Genomic DNA, 13,861 nt, shown 5'->3' with positions numbered 1-13,861 from the left:
ACAGGCAATGTCTAATTAGACTGCAATTTGTTCTAATGGACTATTACTTAATATGTTTAATTCTTTTCTTCCTAAGAATTTGGTTTTTTAAATTTAAATCAGTGTGGGACTGCCACAGCTAACTGTTGTTTGTCCACCACAAACATAAGAGTGACTTGCTGCTGCAGCATGCCGTGCAGGCCAAATATGTTGGGAGGATAAGCTCCACAATGCTGCATCAAAGAGCTATTTCTACAGAAGGCAGTAAAAGTCTAGATAGGTGCCAGTGGCATACTTACATGTTTCATATAGCAATGGTGTCGACGCTTGCTGTGACAGTATGATGGGAACAAAAGGTGGTGTATCAGCTGCTGGTTCTACACTGCCAATGAGGCCAGGAGGTATATAAGTATGAAATGAAGTAAAATATTGTCACATTCTCATGTCACTACAGAAGCAAAATCTGCTATATGTTCAGAAAAATGGCAGTGTCCTCAGGTCTCACCATGACCAGAAACTTGGAAATCAGGTCATACTAGGAAGAAAACAGATAAATATTTGACAACCAAGATCATAAATTTCATTGCTGTCCCTATACAGAAATACGAGGGTAGTTTGAAAAGTTCTCGGAATGAAATAGAAAAAAAGTACTTACATCACTGGTTTTCAGTGTAGTCTCCTTGTAGATTAATGCACTTGGTCCAACGATATTCCAGTGCCTTGATCCCATCTCGAAAATAAGTTTCCTCCCGGCCTGTAATATCTTCGTCCACCAAGAAAAAGTTTCAGTTTTGGGAAGAGATGGACATCTAATGGAGCCATATCAGGTGAATAAGGCGGATGTGGCAACAATTCATACCTTAGTTTGTGCAATTTTGCCATGGCGATGGCACATGTATGTGGGCGCACATTGCCTTGATGGAAGATGATTTTCTTCCTTGCTAAACCTAGCTTTTTTTAGCATCTCTTTTGTTGCAATTTGTCCAAGAGGTTAGCATAGTATTCTCCAGTAATTGTTTTGCCAGTGGGGAGATAATCTACAAACAGAATTCCCTTCGCATCCCAGAACACTGATGCCATGACCTCTCATACCGAAGGAATTGTCTTTGCTTTCTTTGGTGGCAGAGATTCAGCACGTTTCCACTACTTTGACTGTTGTTTTGTTTCTGAGGTATAGTAGTGCACCCCAGTTTCACCTATGGTCACAAACTGGCGCAAAAAATCTTGTTTGTTTCTCCTAAAATGGGCGAAACATTGTTCCGATATGTCCAGTCTCATGAATTTTTGATCCAGTGTCAAGAGTCATAGCACCCATCTTACAGATAATTTTTTCATTTCTAATTCTTCAGTTACAATGTGATATACCATTTCAGATTACGTCTGGCAAGCATGAGCAATTTCACACACTTTCAATCAGCGATCCTCCATGACCATTTCGTGCACATTTGCTGTTATATCCTAGCCAGTAATGCCAACCGAGCCCGCTGCCAAAAAGGTTGGCAGCATCAAAGTCTGGACGCCGTCCGCATAAGCAGCGCCAGCGATACAGGAAATCGCCGCAAGTCTGTGCGCGCCACCGCTGGCTTCTGGCTTCTTAAGCGCTGGAGTCGCGAGCGCTAGGACAGTTCTGGATTCGCCGCTCAGTTGTATACTCGCCACCGAATTGTGTACCTGCTAGTCAGTTGTGTGTTCATCGCAGCAGAGTTGTTGTTTGTCGTCAGCCGACGCTGACCTAGCCGCTCCGACTCGAACTAGACAGATTTCTGTAGACCATGTTCACCACTGTGTTCTGTATCGTCATTAATAAAGATAAGTACCGACTTTCATTTAATCCGAGTGTTTGGGTTTTCATCTTTCTGTTCACTGTTCCAGCGGACCGGTCGGCCCGCTATTAAAAGTGTGGCGGTGACTTCGTAGGCAGTTTCTACAGCGAAGTGTTGTCGCTACGAAGGCCGTCACAAAACTGGCGACGAGGACTTCCGAACTCGTGTGCAGGGCTGGTTTAACTTGTTTCTTGAGATAGAATTTTGGGGGCTGGTTTAATTTGTGTTCACTATGTCTGCCGAATTACAACAGTTGATCTTGTTACAGAGTCAGCAAATACAAAGTCTGGTGGAAGCAATCACCAAACAAGCGGCTAATCCACCACCACACAAGGAACAAGCACAGGCAGCACCGCCTTTTCGTGCTTTTGAGGCATCACGAGAAGAATGGCAAGAATATTTCGCGCAGTTGCAGGCGCACATGTCAGTCTACAAAATCACAGGTAATGAGCGGCAGCTTTATTTAATTTCCACTGCAGGCGTGGAAGTCTATAGACTACTTTGTAAGTTGTTCCCGGAATCCAAGCCAGAAGCTTTAGACTATGATGTTGTTGTTAACAAGCTTGCTGAGTATTTCGAGTCGTGAGTTCATGTGGCAGCAGCCAGATTCAGGTTCTTCAGATTAAAGAAACTGCCACATCAATCTAATAAACAGTGGTTAACAGATTTACGGGGCCTCACCCGTCAGTGCCGATTTAATTGTGTGTGTGGAGCTTCCTACAGTGATGTCATGTTACGAGACGCTATTACTCAAAACATTGCAGATTCTCGTATTCGTGCTGCTATCTTAAAGTTGCCTGACCCGTCATTAGAGACTGTGATGAACATTATTGAAGCCCAAGATACTTTTGACTATGCTGAGTGTGAGTTAGATCAGCCGTGTATTTCTCAAATTGCCTGTGCTAAGCAAGTTATGTCACGCCCGCGGCCCCACCGGCAGAGTCAGACTGTAAACACTAGCCGGCCACGTCATGTTAAACACATTCGTCAGCCGCGTGTGCAAAATGATAGAGTTAAGTCTTGCCCTAAGTGTGTTCTTGCTCATCCTCATGAACGTTGCCCGTTAAGAAACGCGGTTTGTCACTTTTGTCAAAGGAAAGGACACATCCAGACTGTTTGTTTGCGTAAACGCAAGAACAATTCTAGTGCTGCCCAGCCCATGGATATTCATGTTCTTCAAAGCCAGCCCGCCCAGGAGTTCGGGGTTAAAGACTCTTCCACGGTTCGTGTGGGTAATAAACTTGTTCGCAATAAGCCACCCACCCGGACCTCTGCTATGCGACCCAAGCGTAATTCAAACGCTGTAACACGTAATGTACAGACTGCAAGTGAAGCGGGAGTTGTTGTTCCGCCCGCCCAACCCACGAGTTGTCGTAAGCAGCGAACACGCGCTAAACGCGCTGATTTTGTGTCTTCCGCCTCCACTGCTCCGATCCAGAGGCAGTGTAATAAACTATTTGTGAAGCTACGCATCCAGGATAAGACCTTCAATTTTCCATTAGACACTGGTGCGTCTGTGACTCTCATAAATAGTGCTACGTATGCGGCTATCGGCCGCCCTAAACTTTCAGCGGCAAAACATTCTTTGGCTACTTATAGTGGCGAACACATTCCTGTGTTAGGTGTATGTAGCGTGCCAGCCACATTCCGGGGCAACACAAAAACAGTTTCATTCACAGTGCTCCGCGCTACAGACAGTGTAAACATTTTCGGATTAGACTGTTTTGACTTGTTTGGCCTGTCTATCCAAGACAATGTGTTGCAACTTAATTCTGCTGTTGTTCCTCAAGACAGCATAACCGATTTGTGTAAACGATACAGTGACATATTTAAAGACGAACTCGGTTGTGCTGCGAACTTTGCCGCTCATATTACGTTAAAAGATAATGCTCAGCCTCGATTTTTTCGTGCTCGTCCAGTGCCTCACGCCCTCCGGGCACCTGTAGAAGATGAACTTCGTCGTTGGCAAAACAACGGTGTTCTTCAACCCATTTCAGCGAGCCAGTGGGCTTCTCCCTTAGTTATTATAAAGAAACCGTCTGGCAAGTTACGTTTGTGTGCTGATTTTAGGTCGACAGTTAATCCTCAGACTGTCATTGATTCTTTTCCTTTACCTAGACCGGACGAGCTGATGGATAAGTTAGGGGAAGCTCGTTTCTTTTCTAAAATTGATCTCCGTGAAGCATATTTGCAATTGCCCCTCGACGAGCAATCACAACAGTATTTTGTCATAAACACGTCGTTGGGGTTGTTCCGTTTTCTGCGGTTGCCTTTTGGTTGTGCGTCAGCTCCAGCTGTTTTTCAGCGTTTTTTGTCCCAACTTTTGGCTAATGTGCCATCATGTTGCAACTATTTAGACGATATTGTTGTGTCCGGTCGGACGTCTGCTGAACATTTCCGTAATTTGGAGTGTTTGTTTACAGTGTTGTCTCAGGCAGGCCTACGTTGCAACATCGATAAATGTTCATTTTTCCTTACGGAGTTGGAGTATCTGGGACATGTTATTAATGCTCAAGGCATTCATCCCTCCCAGTCACATTTAGCAGCTATTCGTGATTTGCCCGCCCCTCGCAATCTGCATGAATTGCAAGCAGTTCTTGGCAAATTGACATATTATATTAGGTTTATACCTAATGCATCACAGATTGCTGCACCGTTGCATCGTCTCCGCCGTAAGAATGTTCCGTTTGTGTGGTCAGCTGATTGCCAATCAGCCTTTCAGCAGCTTAAAGAGGCTTTATTGAATGATCGTTGTCTGGTCCATTACGACCCTAACAAGCCTCTGGTGTTAGCTTGTGATGCCTCTTCTTTCGGCCTCGGTGCTGTGTTGTCTCACCGAGTCGGTAACACCGAACGTCCTATTGCGTTCGCATCTAAATTGCTAAACAAAGCTCAGTGTAATTATAGCCAATTGGACAAGGAAGCGTTGGCTATTGTGTTCGGTGTCACAAAATTCCATCACTACCTCTATGGTAGACCATTCTATTTAGTAACAGATCACAAGCCCCTGACGTCACTGTTTCATCCGTCTAAACCAGTTCCTCAGTGGACAGCTCAGAGACTACAACGTTGGGCTCTTTTGTTATCACAATACCAGTATGAGATACTGTATCGCCCTACAGCTCAGCATGCAAACGCTGACGCGCTTTCTCGATTGCCGATTGCTGCGGATGAGGTCTTCGATTCCTCTGACGACTCTTGCCATCAGATTGACGCCGATGAGCATCAAACCCTCCGGGATTTTCCGATTGATTATCGTCAGGTGGCACGTGAGACAGCTACGGATCCTCATCTGAGTTTACTATTACGTTTTGTTCAACGTGGTTGGCCGTCCAAGGCAAAGGACATATCGGATCCTGTGGTTCGTCGCTATTATCAGCAACGTCATCTGTTGTCTGTTTCGCACGGAGTTTTGCTGTTACGCACCGAGAATGACCAGCTTCGTGTAGTGGTTCCCCAAGTGCTCCAATCCAAGGTCCTTGACTTGTTGCATCAAGGTCATTGGGGAGTGGTCCGCACCAAGCAGCTTGCCCGCCGTCATTGTACATGGATCGGTATTGATAAGCAGATTACGCAGATGTCTACAGATTGTTCGACGTGTGCCGACCACCAAGCTGCTCCGCCTCAACGCTATTTTGAGTGGGCACGCCCTGCCGGTCCCTGGCAGCGAGTACATATTGATTTCGCTGGTCCATATTGGAATTCTCGTTGGCTCATCGTGATAGATGCATTTAGTCATTTTCCGTTTGTTGTGCCCATGCAGTCTACAACGTTTGCACAAACTATACAGGCGTTGACTTCAATTTTTTGTATTGAGGGTCTTCCAGAAGTTTTAGTGTCTGACAATGGTCCACAATTTACCTCTGCTGAATTTGAAAGTTTTTGTTCTGCCAATGGCATTCGCCATGTTCTTACTCCGCCGTTCCACCCTCAATCGAATGGTGCAGCGGAACGTTTTGAACGCACATTCAAGGATCATATGGACCGCCTTCGTGCTACGCACTCTCGTCAGCAGGCCCTCATCACGTTCCTGTCGTCGTACCGGACCACGCCACGCGACGGCCCTCCGCTTGCGGAGCTTCTCCACGGCCGTCGTCATCGCACCCTACTACGGTTGTTGCACCCCCCGGATCGACCCGCCGCTTCTGAGCATCGCACGCGTTTTCAGCGCAACGACGCCGTTTTTTTTTTTTTTTTTTTTTTTTCAGAGTTTATCACGGTCGCCGTCGTTGGGAACGTGGTATTGTGATAAGTGTCCAGGGTCGCGGTTTTTATACTGTTCAAGGTGCTACTGGGGTGCACAGGAGGCATCAGAACCAGTTGCGCCGCGCTGGCCGCCCGGATTCTGCCGCTCGTTCTTTGTCCACAGATTTGGTCCGCAGCGGGTTCCAGGCGCGCCTTCCGACTTCGCTGCCGCCCCCAGGGCAGCAGCAGCAGCCGTCGCCGCTACTGCACCGACAGCCCGTCCCGTTGATGCCTCCTGCGCAGCTTCATCCGGGAGCACCCCACGTGGTCGCTCCGGCGCCTGCGGTCCCTCTTCAGTCGCCACCGCCTTCGGAGCTGATGGACGTCGACCCCTCAGCCGCCTTCCCAAGCGGTGGCTGTGCAGCCTGTCCTGCAGCCGCTTTCCTTGGGCACCCCCAAGGAGTCTGACACCGCAGCGCCTTGTCCGGCGCCCACTCGGCAGCCGTCGACGCAGCGTCAGGAGACGCTGCCTCTCTTCGTGGGTCCCGACGCCCCGTCGCGTCCAGTACCAGAAGCTGCGCCCGTGGTCACAGGCGTGCACCCTGACCTCGGTTTTGAGTCGGTGTTTCCCGAGGCCCCGCGCAGCCAATGCTGGGGTGCGGACCGGGGACTGCCACCGACAAGTCTCCGCCCCGGTCTCTTCTGCTACGTCTGCGGCCAGACCCCTCCCCCACCGTCGACGCTCGCCACGTCATTATTCAACGATGGTGCGGCGATTTGGGGGGGAGGAGTGTTATATCCTAGCCAGTAATGCCAACCGAGCCCACTGCCAAAAAGGTTGGCAACATCAAAGTCCGGACGCCGTCTGCATAAGCAGCGCCAGCGATACAGGAAATCGCCGCAAGTCTGCGCGCGCCACCGCTGGCTTCTGGCTTCTTAAGCGCTGGAGTCGCAAGCGCTAGGACAGTTCTGGATTCGCCGCTCAGTTGTATACTCGCCACCGAATTGTGTACCTGCTAGTCAGTTGTGTGTTCATCGCAGCAGAGTTGTTGTTTGTCGTCAGCCGACGCTGACCTAGCCGCTCCAACTCGAACTAGACAGATTTCTGTAGACCATGTTCACCACTGTGTTCTGTATCGTCGTTAATAAAGATAAGTACCGACTTTCATTTAATCCGAGTGTTTGGGTTTTCATCTTTCTGTTCACTGTTCCAGCGGACCGGTCGGCCCGCTATTAAAAGTGTGGCGGTGACTTCGTAGGCAATTTCTACAGCGAAGTGTTGTCGCTACGAAGGCCGTCACAAAATTTGCAATGATTTCTGGAGTAGTGACATCTTGGTTGACCACTGCGCCAATCATAATCTAAGCTCTCCCAACAAAATTTACATTCATTTGTCCACTTGGCAATAGTTGAATATGAAGGAGCAGAGTCACCCCAGTGTATTCTGGAAATTGGCATGAATGTCCTTTGCTTTAATACCTTTCTTTACGAAGCCTTAATCACTGCTCGAATCCCGGTTTTTTCCATCTTTGCAAATCACTATGCAGGAACAACAACAGAGCTACATCAGTGTCACAGCTCTATTTCAACAGCATTGACGTGGCATGTGTTTACAGGCAAGAGTCCAATGAACATCATACGAACAACGGGTTGCGCTAGCTCTGACCTCCTGTGGTGATTCCGAGAACTTTTCAAACCACCATCGCATATTGCTTTTTTTCTGGTCCTCAATGGTTAGGTAAAATTGTCATCCCACATGACAGCAGCTATGATGACAACGATGATGATGATCAAAAATAGTAATAACACAGATAACTGACAGGCAGTAAGCAAAGAAGGAAGTGAAGACAAAAATTAATGAAAATTTTTTTTTTGTTTATTTTGTTTCTCCTTGTATTATCAAAATGAAGACAATCAATGAATTTCGCAAGTTCAGAACAGGTTTTGTAAGTTTGTTTAATCAGAATACATTAAAAATAACACTTTCTTACAGAAACTCTATGAAAAAGGGGGCTGGGGGTCATGTTGTATTCAGGGCTGTCTTATATTCAGGGTAGTCTTATACTTGGGTATACACAGTATCTTGTATGATTTATTTGGGGGTTAATAAATCATGTCTTGTTGAGGAACATTTGACATTAGCATATCAGTTCTTTTGTAAATGTGTATTACGTATATGATTATGGAAGTCAGTGTCTTGGTCACAAGTTACTTTATTAAAATTGATAACTTGTTTAGCTTTGCAAATGTAATCAGATCTAAAAATGAGAAAATATAAACAAAAACATGTCACTAGATTTATAAAACAAGAAAATGGATATAAAATGAACAAAGTGAACAAGTAACCTAAATATTACAGTAGCGACATGTAAGTGCATAGTCAGTATATCAGCACAAGTGACACTAGTAAAACACCAGTTACTGGCAATTGAGAGTGTATGCACATAATACAGAAAAAAATTGATTTATATAAGAAGAAATATTGTTGTTCTTCTGACTTGTTCCACATTCTTGAGGACTTCCTCACAATGGGTCTAAGGAACGAGCACTGTTATCTATTTAGAAATAATCTATACAGTAAGTATAGTATGGAAAACAGCTTGTTAGAAGTCTAGAGCACATTGATAATTATTTCTATCAGAACTTTTAGCTTGCAACATTTTGGAATAGCTTATGTCACTCAGCCAAAAACTCACAATTTTTATTCCTTTAATTGCCTGTTCCACATTAATGTTTACATGTGTGTTGCATTGATGCTGTAATGACACATAATCTCATGCTGTTTATTTCAGCGAAATAAACACGATCAACAAACCTGAAGCAATCTGGGTGCACCTGTGAGGCTCTGCAAACCGGCTCCTAGAGTTGACAGAAATGATCCAATTAAGATGACCCACTGATTAGGCCAGGCAATATTTGCCACTACAAGTTTTCCTCCAATGCTTTGCCCAAACCTAGAAAAAAGGATAGATTTTGAGTTAAATTTTTATTTTATATGAAAAGTAAAAGATAAAAAAATATCTATTTATTTATTTAAGCTGATCTAAAAGAAATTATATATCATCAAATGCAAAATTGCCTGAAATTAATGTAGAGTAAACTTCTGATTATCCACTGTAATTGGGGACTTGGAAACCATGTATAATCAAATTCCATGGATAAACTGCAATTATATTGCAAAGTAATAATTAGGATTGTTCAAAATATAAAACTGATTATAATGTCATATTAAAATAACTAAACTAATGTTTATAATAAATTCTACTTTAAACATCATAGTATATGTGAAAATATGGTACTTACAAAGAATACACTACAATCAAACTTCACATCTCATTACTCTACTTTGAAACAAAATAGTCTTGAACTGATTTCTGTCTCAGTGAGGTAGCTTGTCTTTCAGATATCCCGCTATGAATTTTATGTGTCATCAATTTGTCAGAAACAGGAACAATTTCGGGCTGTTCCAGGCAGTCCAATAACCATTCAGCCCATTGAAGTGCTGATACACAATTGACTACTGTTTCTGGAATTAGAAGAACGTTTTCTTTTTAGTCACTATCATTTGCCTACTCACTCGGTTTCATAACCTGGAGTACTGTTCAAAACAGCAGTTAACATTGCTCAAGAGCAGTCTTCTTCATCATCTGGATTACTGATTTCGTCAATTTTAGGATTAATGTTTTTCCTAGAATGGATATGATTGATCATTTTTATCTTACACCATGCATTCAACACTTTACAAATTGTGCCCAGCATAGGTAATTGACTCCAAAATGTTTGAACATGGTTGCCCTCATCCGTAAGCTTTAGTAGCAGACTTCCTCTATAAATTTTCTTCCTGGCAGCAAAGATGCCCTTATCCATTTGCTGTATTTAGGATGTTACACTAGGGGGTTAAATATTTTACAAATGTCAGCTCGTTATCCAACTTCAGAACATTTTCATTTAGCTGCAATCGTGCGTTGTTAAGTAACAACACAGCCTTTGCAGGTAGACCCTTGAACACTAAAGGTTCTTGCACTCGTGGAACAAAGTAATTATGGAATCATATTTGACATTGTGCAGTCCATCCATGATCACTTCTGTGAAAATAATGGACAGATAAATTATGCATTTCGTTTCTTTTGAAACAGTATGCTTTTTATCTTTACATTATCTATTTATATGCTTCCATAATCATCCTGGCCTCAACCTCAGGAAACCCACTGGCCCTGAACCGTCTGCCCAACATTTTTGCTTCCTTCATTCTGTCACCCCCTCCCAATTCACTTCACCACATTGCCTACATTGTGTGTTTCTTCACATCGGCTGCCACACCCATACCTCCCCACCCCCCATGCCCACTCCACCCCAATGTTCCTAACTGGCCAACTGGCCTCCCTTGAAGCCATTAGCCACCCATCCTTAGTCTCTCTCCCTGCCTCCCTCTCCCTATCCCACCTACAACTACACCCATCGCAACCAGCTTACCTGCTGCAAAATAACGTTGGCATTTTCAGTCTACCAGGTGCCAGGTAAGGACAAAGACTTGTGTGTGCATGTCTGTGAGAGTGTGTGCTTAACTTCCTTGTTACCCCCACTTAACTTTTTTCCTTGGATTGCAATCTCTCAGATACCATGACGCTGTATAAATCTTGTTAACCAGCTAGAAAATGCATTAAAATCTCCTTCATTTCCCAAGGTTTTGAACTTCGGGCCTGTTTCACACACACTGGAACAGGTACTTGTGTGTCCTCAAATCTTTTCTGTTGAAACCATTCCAACATGGCTTTATCTTTCTACCGTATCATTAATACAACACATTTATGCTTTTCTTTTGCAAACAATTACAGTCCAGCACCTGCAATGTCCGAGCAGCACATTGTTTGCTACACTCTTGTTGTTAACATGAGATTATTGTTCATCTGCAACGACTCCCAGGTTAAAGAAAAACAAGACTGCAGATAATCTGCAAAGAAGATAACCCACCCAAGGATTATCAAGAGTTTACTGTATATGAAATTTTCTGTTCTTGTTCTGGCTGACTTGATTGTTTGTTGTAATGCACTTACTTCATACAATCCTTTAGGAAAAAAGATAAATAATTGACAAGATATCCTACATTTAACTATACAAGGCAATAGTGTGAAATAGTAGATACAATCATTGTAAAGAAGGGACTTTTTTAAGTATCAGTGCCGTAGGAAAATTTTTGTAGAATGTAAATACTTTAGGATTGTTGGAGACCACTCATTCAAAAGCAGAAATGAGTTGTTGATAGGCACACAAAAACGAAGGAAAATTTGGCAGCTTTCAGAGTTATCCTTTGAGGAGCTAGAGTACACAAACACATGCACACACTCTCACAGACATGCACACACAAGTCTTTGTCCTTACCTGGCACCTGGTAGACTGAAAATGCCAACGTTATTTTGCAGCAGGTAAGCTGGTTGCGATGGGTGTAGTTGTAGGTGGGATAGGGAGAGGGAGGCAGGGAGAGAGACTAAGGATGGGTGGCTAATGGCTTCAAGGGAGGCCAGTTGGCCAGTTAGGAACATTGGGGTGGAGTGGGCATGGGGGGTGGGGAGGGGTGGGGAGGTATGGGTGTGGCAGCCGATGTGAAGAAACACACAATGTAGGCAATGTGGTGAAGTGAATTGGGAGGGGGTGACAGAATGAAGGAAGCAAAAATGTTGGGCAGACGGTTCAGGGCCAGTGGGTTTCCTGAGGTTGAGGCCAGGATGATTATGGAAGCAGAGGATGTGTTGTAAGGATAACTCCCATCTGTGTAGTTCAGAGAAACTGGTGTTGGAGGGAAGAATCCAGATGGCTCGGGCTGGTGAAGCAGCCACTGAAACTGAGCATGTTGTGTTCAGCTACATGTTGTGCCACCAGGTGGTCAACTCTGTTCTTGAGAACAGCCTAGCAGTGGCCATTCGTGCTGGTGGACAGCTGACTGATAGTTATACCAACATAAGAGGCTGTGCAATGTTTGCAATGGAGTTGGTATATGATATGGCTACTTTCACAGGTGGCCCAGCCTATGATGGAGGATAATAAGCCTGTGAGAGAACCAGAGCAGGAGGTATTGGGTAGGTGGATTGGGCAGGTCTTGCACCTTGATCTGCCACAGACATATGATCCCTGTGGGGAGGGATTGGGAGTGGGAGCTGCATGTTGTGTAGGTTGGATCGCCAATGGAACACCACGTTAGGAGGAGTGGGAAGAATCACGGATAGTGTGTGCCTCATTTCAGGTAAGTATGAGAGACAATCAAACCCCTGGCAAAGATGTTGTTCAGCCATTCCTGTCCAGTTAGTATTGGGTGACAAGGGGCACTCCTTCATAGCTGATTATTGGGGGTGGTGGGTCAATTGAGGGTGTGTGAGTATATGACATGGGGAATCTGTTTGTGGACTATGTTGGAGGGAGAGTAAGGTGTGACTTGTCTGTGAAGGCCTTTGTGAGGCCTTCTTCAGCATTCTGGGCAAGACAGTTCTTGTCACTGCAGATACATTGTCCGCAAGTGGCTAGGCTGTGCGGGAGCGATTTTTTTGATTGAAATGTATGGCAGCTGTTGAAATGGAGGTACTGTTGGTGGTTAGCAGGTTTAATGTGGACAGGCGTATGGATGAGGCCATTCTTAGGTGGCAAACTGGTATCCATCAGATCCACCAGCTACCCAACACCAGTCCCTCTCCTTGCCCTACATGATGAATGGAGTTCCCAACTGTGCAATTCAGGAAAGGTGGTGTTGGTTGGAAGAATCCTGTTGACAGGCTGTGAAGCTATTATTAAAGTGAAGCACATCTATTAAGTAGAATGTTCAGCAACTTGGTGGTCCAGCTGTATTTTGCCCACAGTCTGATGGAGGCCAATTATGCAGACAGACAGCTTGTTAGTTGTCATACCTATATGGAATGCAGCACAGAGGTTGCAGCTTAGTTGGCAGATCATATGGCAGCTTTCACAGGTGGCTCTGTCTTTGATGGAGTAGAAGATGCCTTTGACAGGACTGGAGTAGGTGGTAGTAGGAGGATATAATGGACACGTCTTGCGTCTAAGTCTACTGCAGGGCTATGGGCCATGAGGCAAAGGATTGGGAGCAGAAGTGGAGTAGTAGCAGACAAAGACACATTCTAAGTTGGGTGGGTGGCAGATTATGGCTGTGGGAGGGATGGAGAGGATAATGTGGAGGGCATATTTCATTTCAGGGCAGAATGAGAGGTAGTTGAAACCCTAGCAGAGAATATGATTCAGTTGCTGCAGTCCTGGATGGTACTAGGTCACAAGAGGAGTGCTTGTTTGTGGAGGAACAGTGAGCTTGTGCAGGATGGTAGGTGACTGGTGAGACAAGGGATGGGAGTACTGTTTCTGGACAAGGTCAGGGTGGTACTTTCAGCCTGTTAATGCCTCAGTGAGGCTTTTGGCATATTTGGAGAGGAACTCCTCATCACTACATGTGAGATGGCTGCAGGTGGCTAGGCTGCATGGAAGGCGATTCTTGGTGTGAAAGGGTCACAGCTGTCAAAATGGAGGTATTTCTGGTGGTTGATAGGTATCCTTGAGAGAAATATTTGTGGGTGAGGATACAGTTGGTCATGGTGACCAGGCAAGAGGCTGTAATTTTGAAATCAGTCAAGCACTGGGAAAGGTAGTGTTCAATAGCAGCAGGGTCATGCACATTGTGAATGGTAGTATAGTGGAGGTTGCTTCGATAGTGACTAGCTGGGTGCCAATTGGTAAAGGAGCGAGAACTATGGAGAGTCAGTGGAGGAAATGGATGTTGTGTTTTACCAGCCACAATGGATCATCCTGGGTGGTTGACCCATAGCTCCCTCATAGCCACCAAACCATGCCTTGCAGACCTGCTGCATTTAACACAACCTCAC

At 45.0% G+C, this 13,861-nt stretch overlaps 1 protein-coding gene across 1 annotated transcript in view; it reads right to left on the bottom strand.

The window, feature by feature from the left end:
- LOC126263285 (solute carrier family 12 member 4) overlaps positions 1–13,861 on the bottom strand; it is a 277,199-nt gene that overhangs the window by 127,853 nt on the left and 135,485 nt on the right. The window contains exon 9 of the mRNA XM_049960371.1: positions 8,803–8,941. Within this exon, the coding sequence (XP_049816328.1) occupies positions 8,803–8,941 (139 nt within the window). The remainder of the gene's footprint in view (positions 1–8,802; positions 8,942–13,861) is intronic.

The sequence above is a fragment of the Schistocerca nitens genome, chromosome 6 (assembly GCF_023898315.1).
Source record: "Schistocerca nitens isolate TAMUIC-IGC-003100 chromosome 6, iqSchNite1.1, whole genome shotgun sequence".
In the NCBI taxonomy this organism is placed as follows: domain Eukaryota; kingdom Metazoa; phylum Arthropoda; class Insecta; order Orthoptera; family Acrididae; genus Schistocerca; species Schistocerca nitens.
This window is presented reverse-complemented; position numbering and strand designations above follow the sequence as displayed.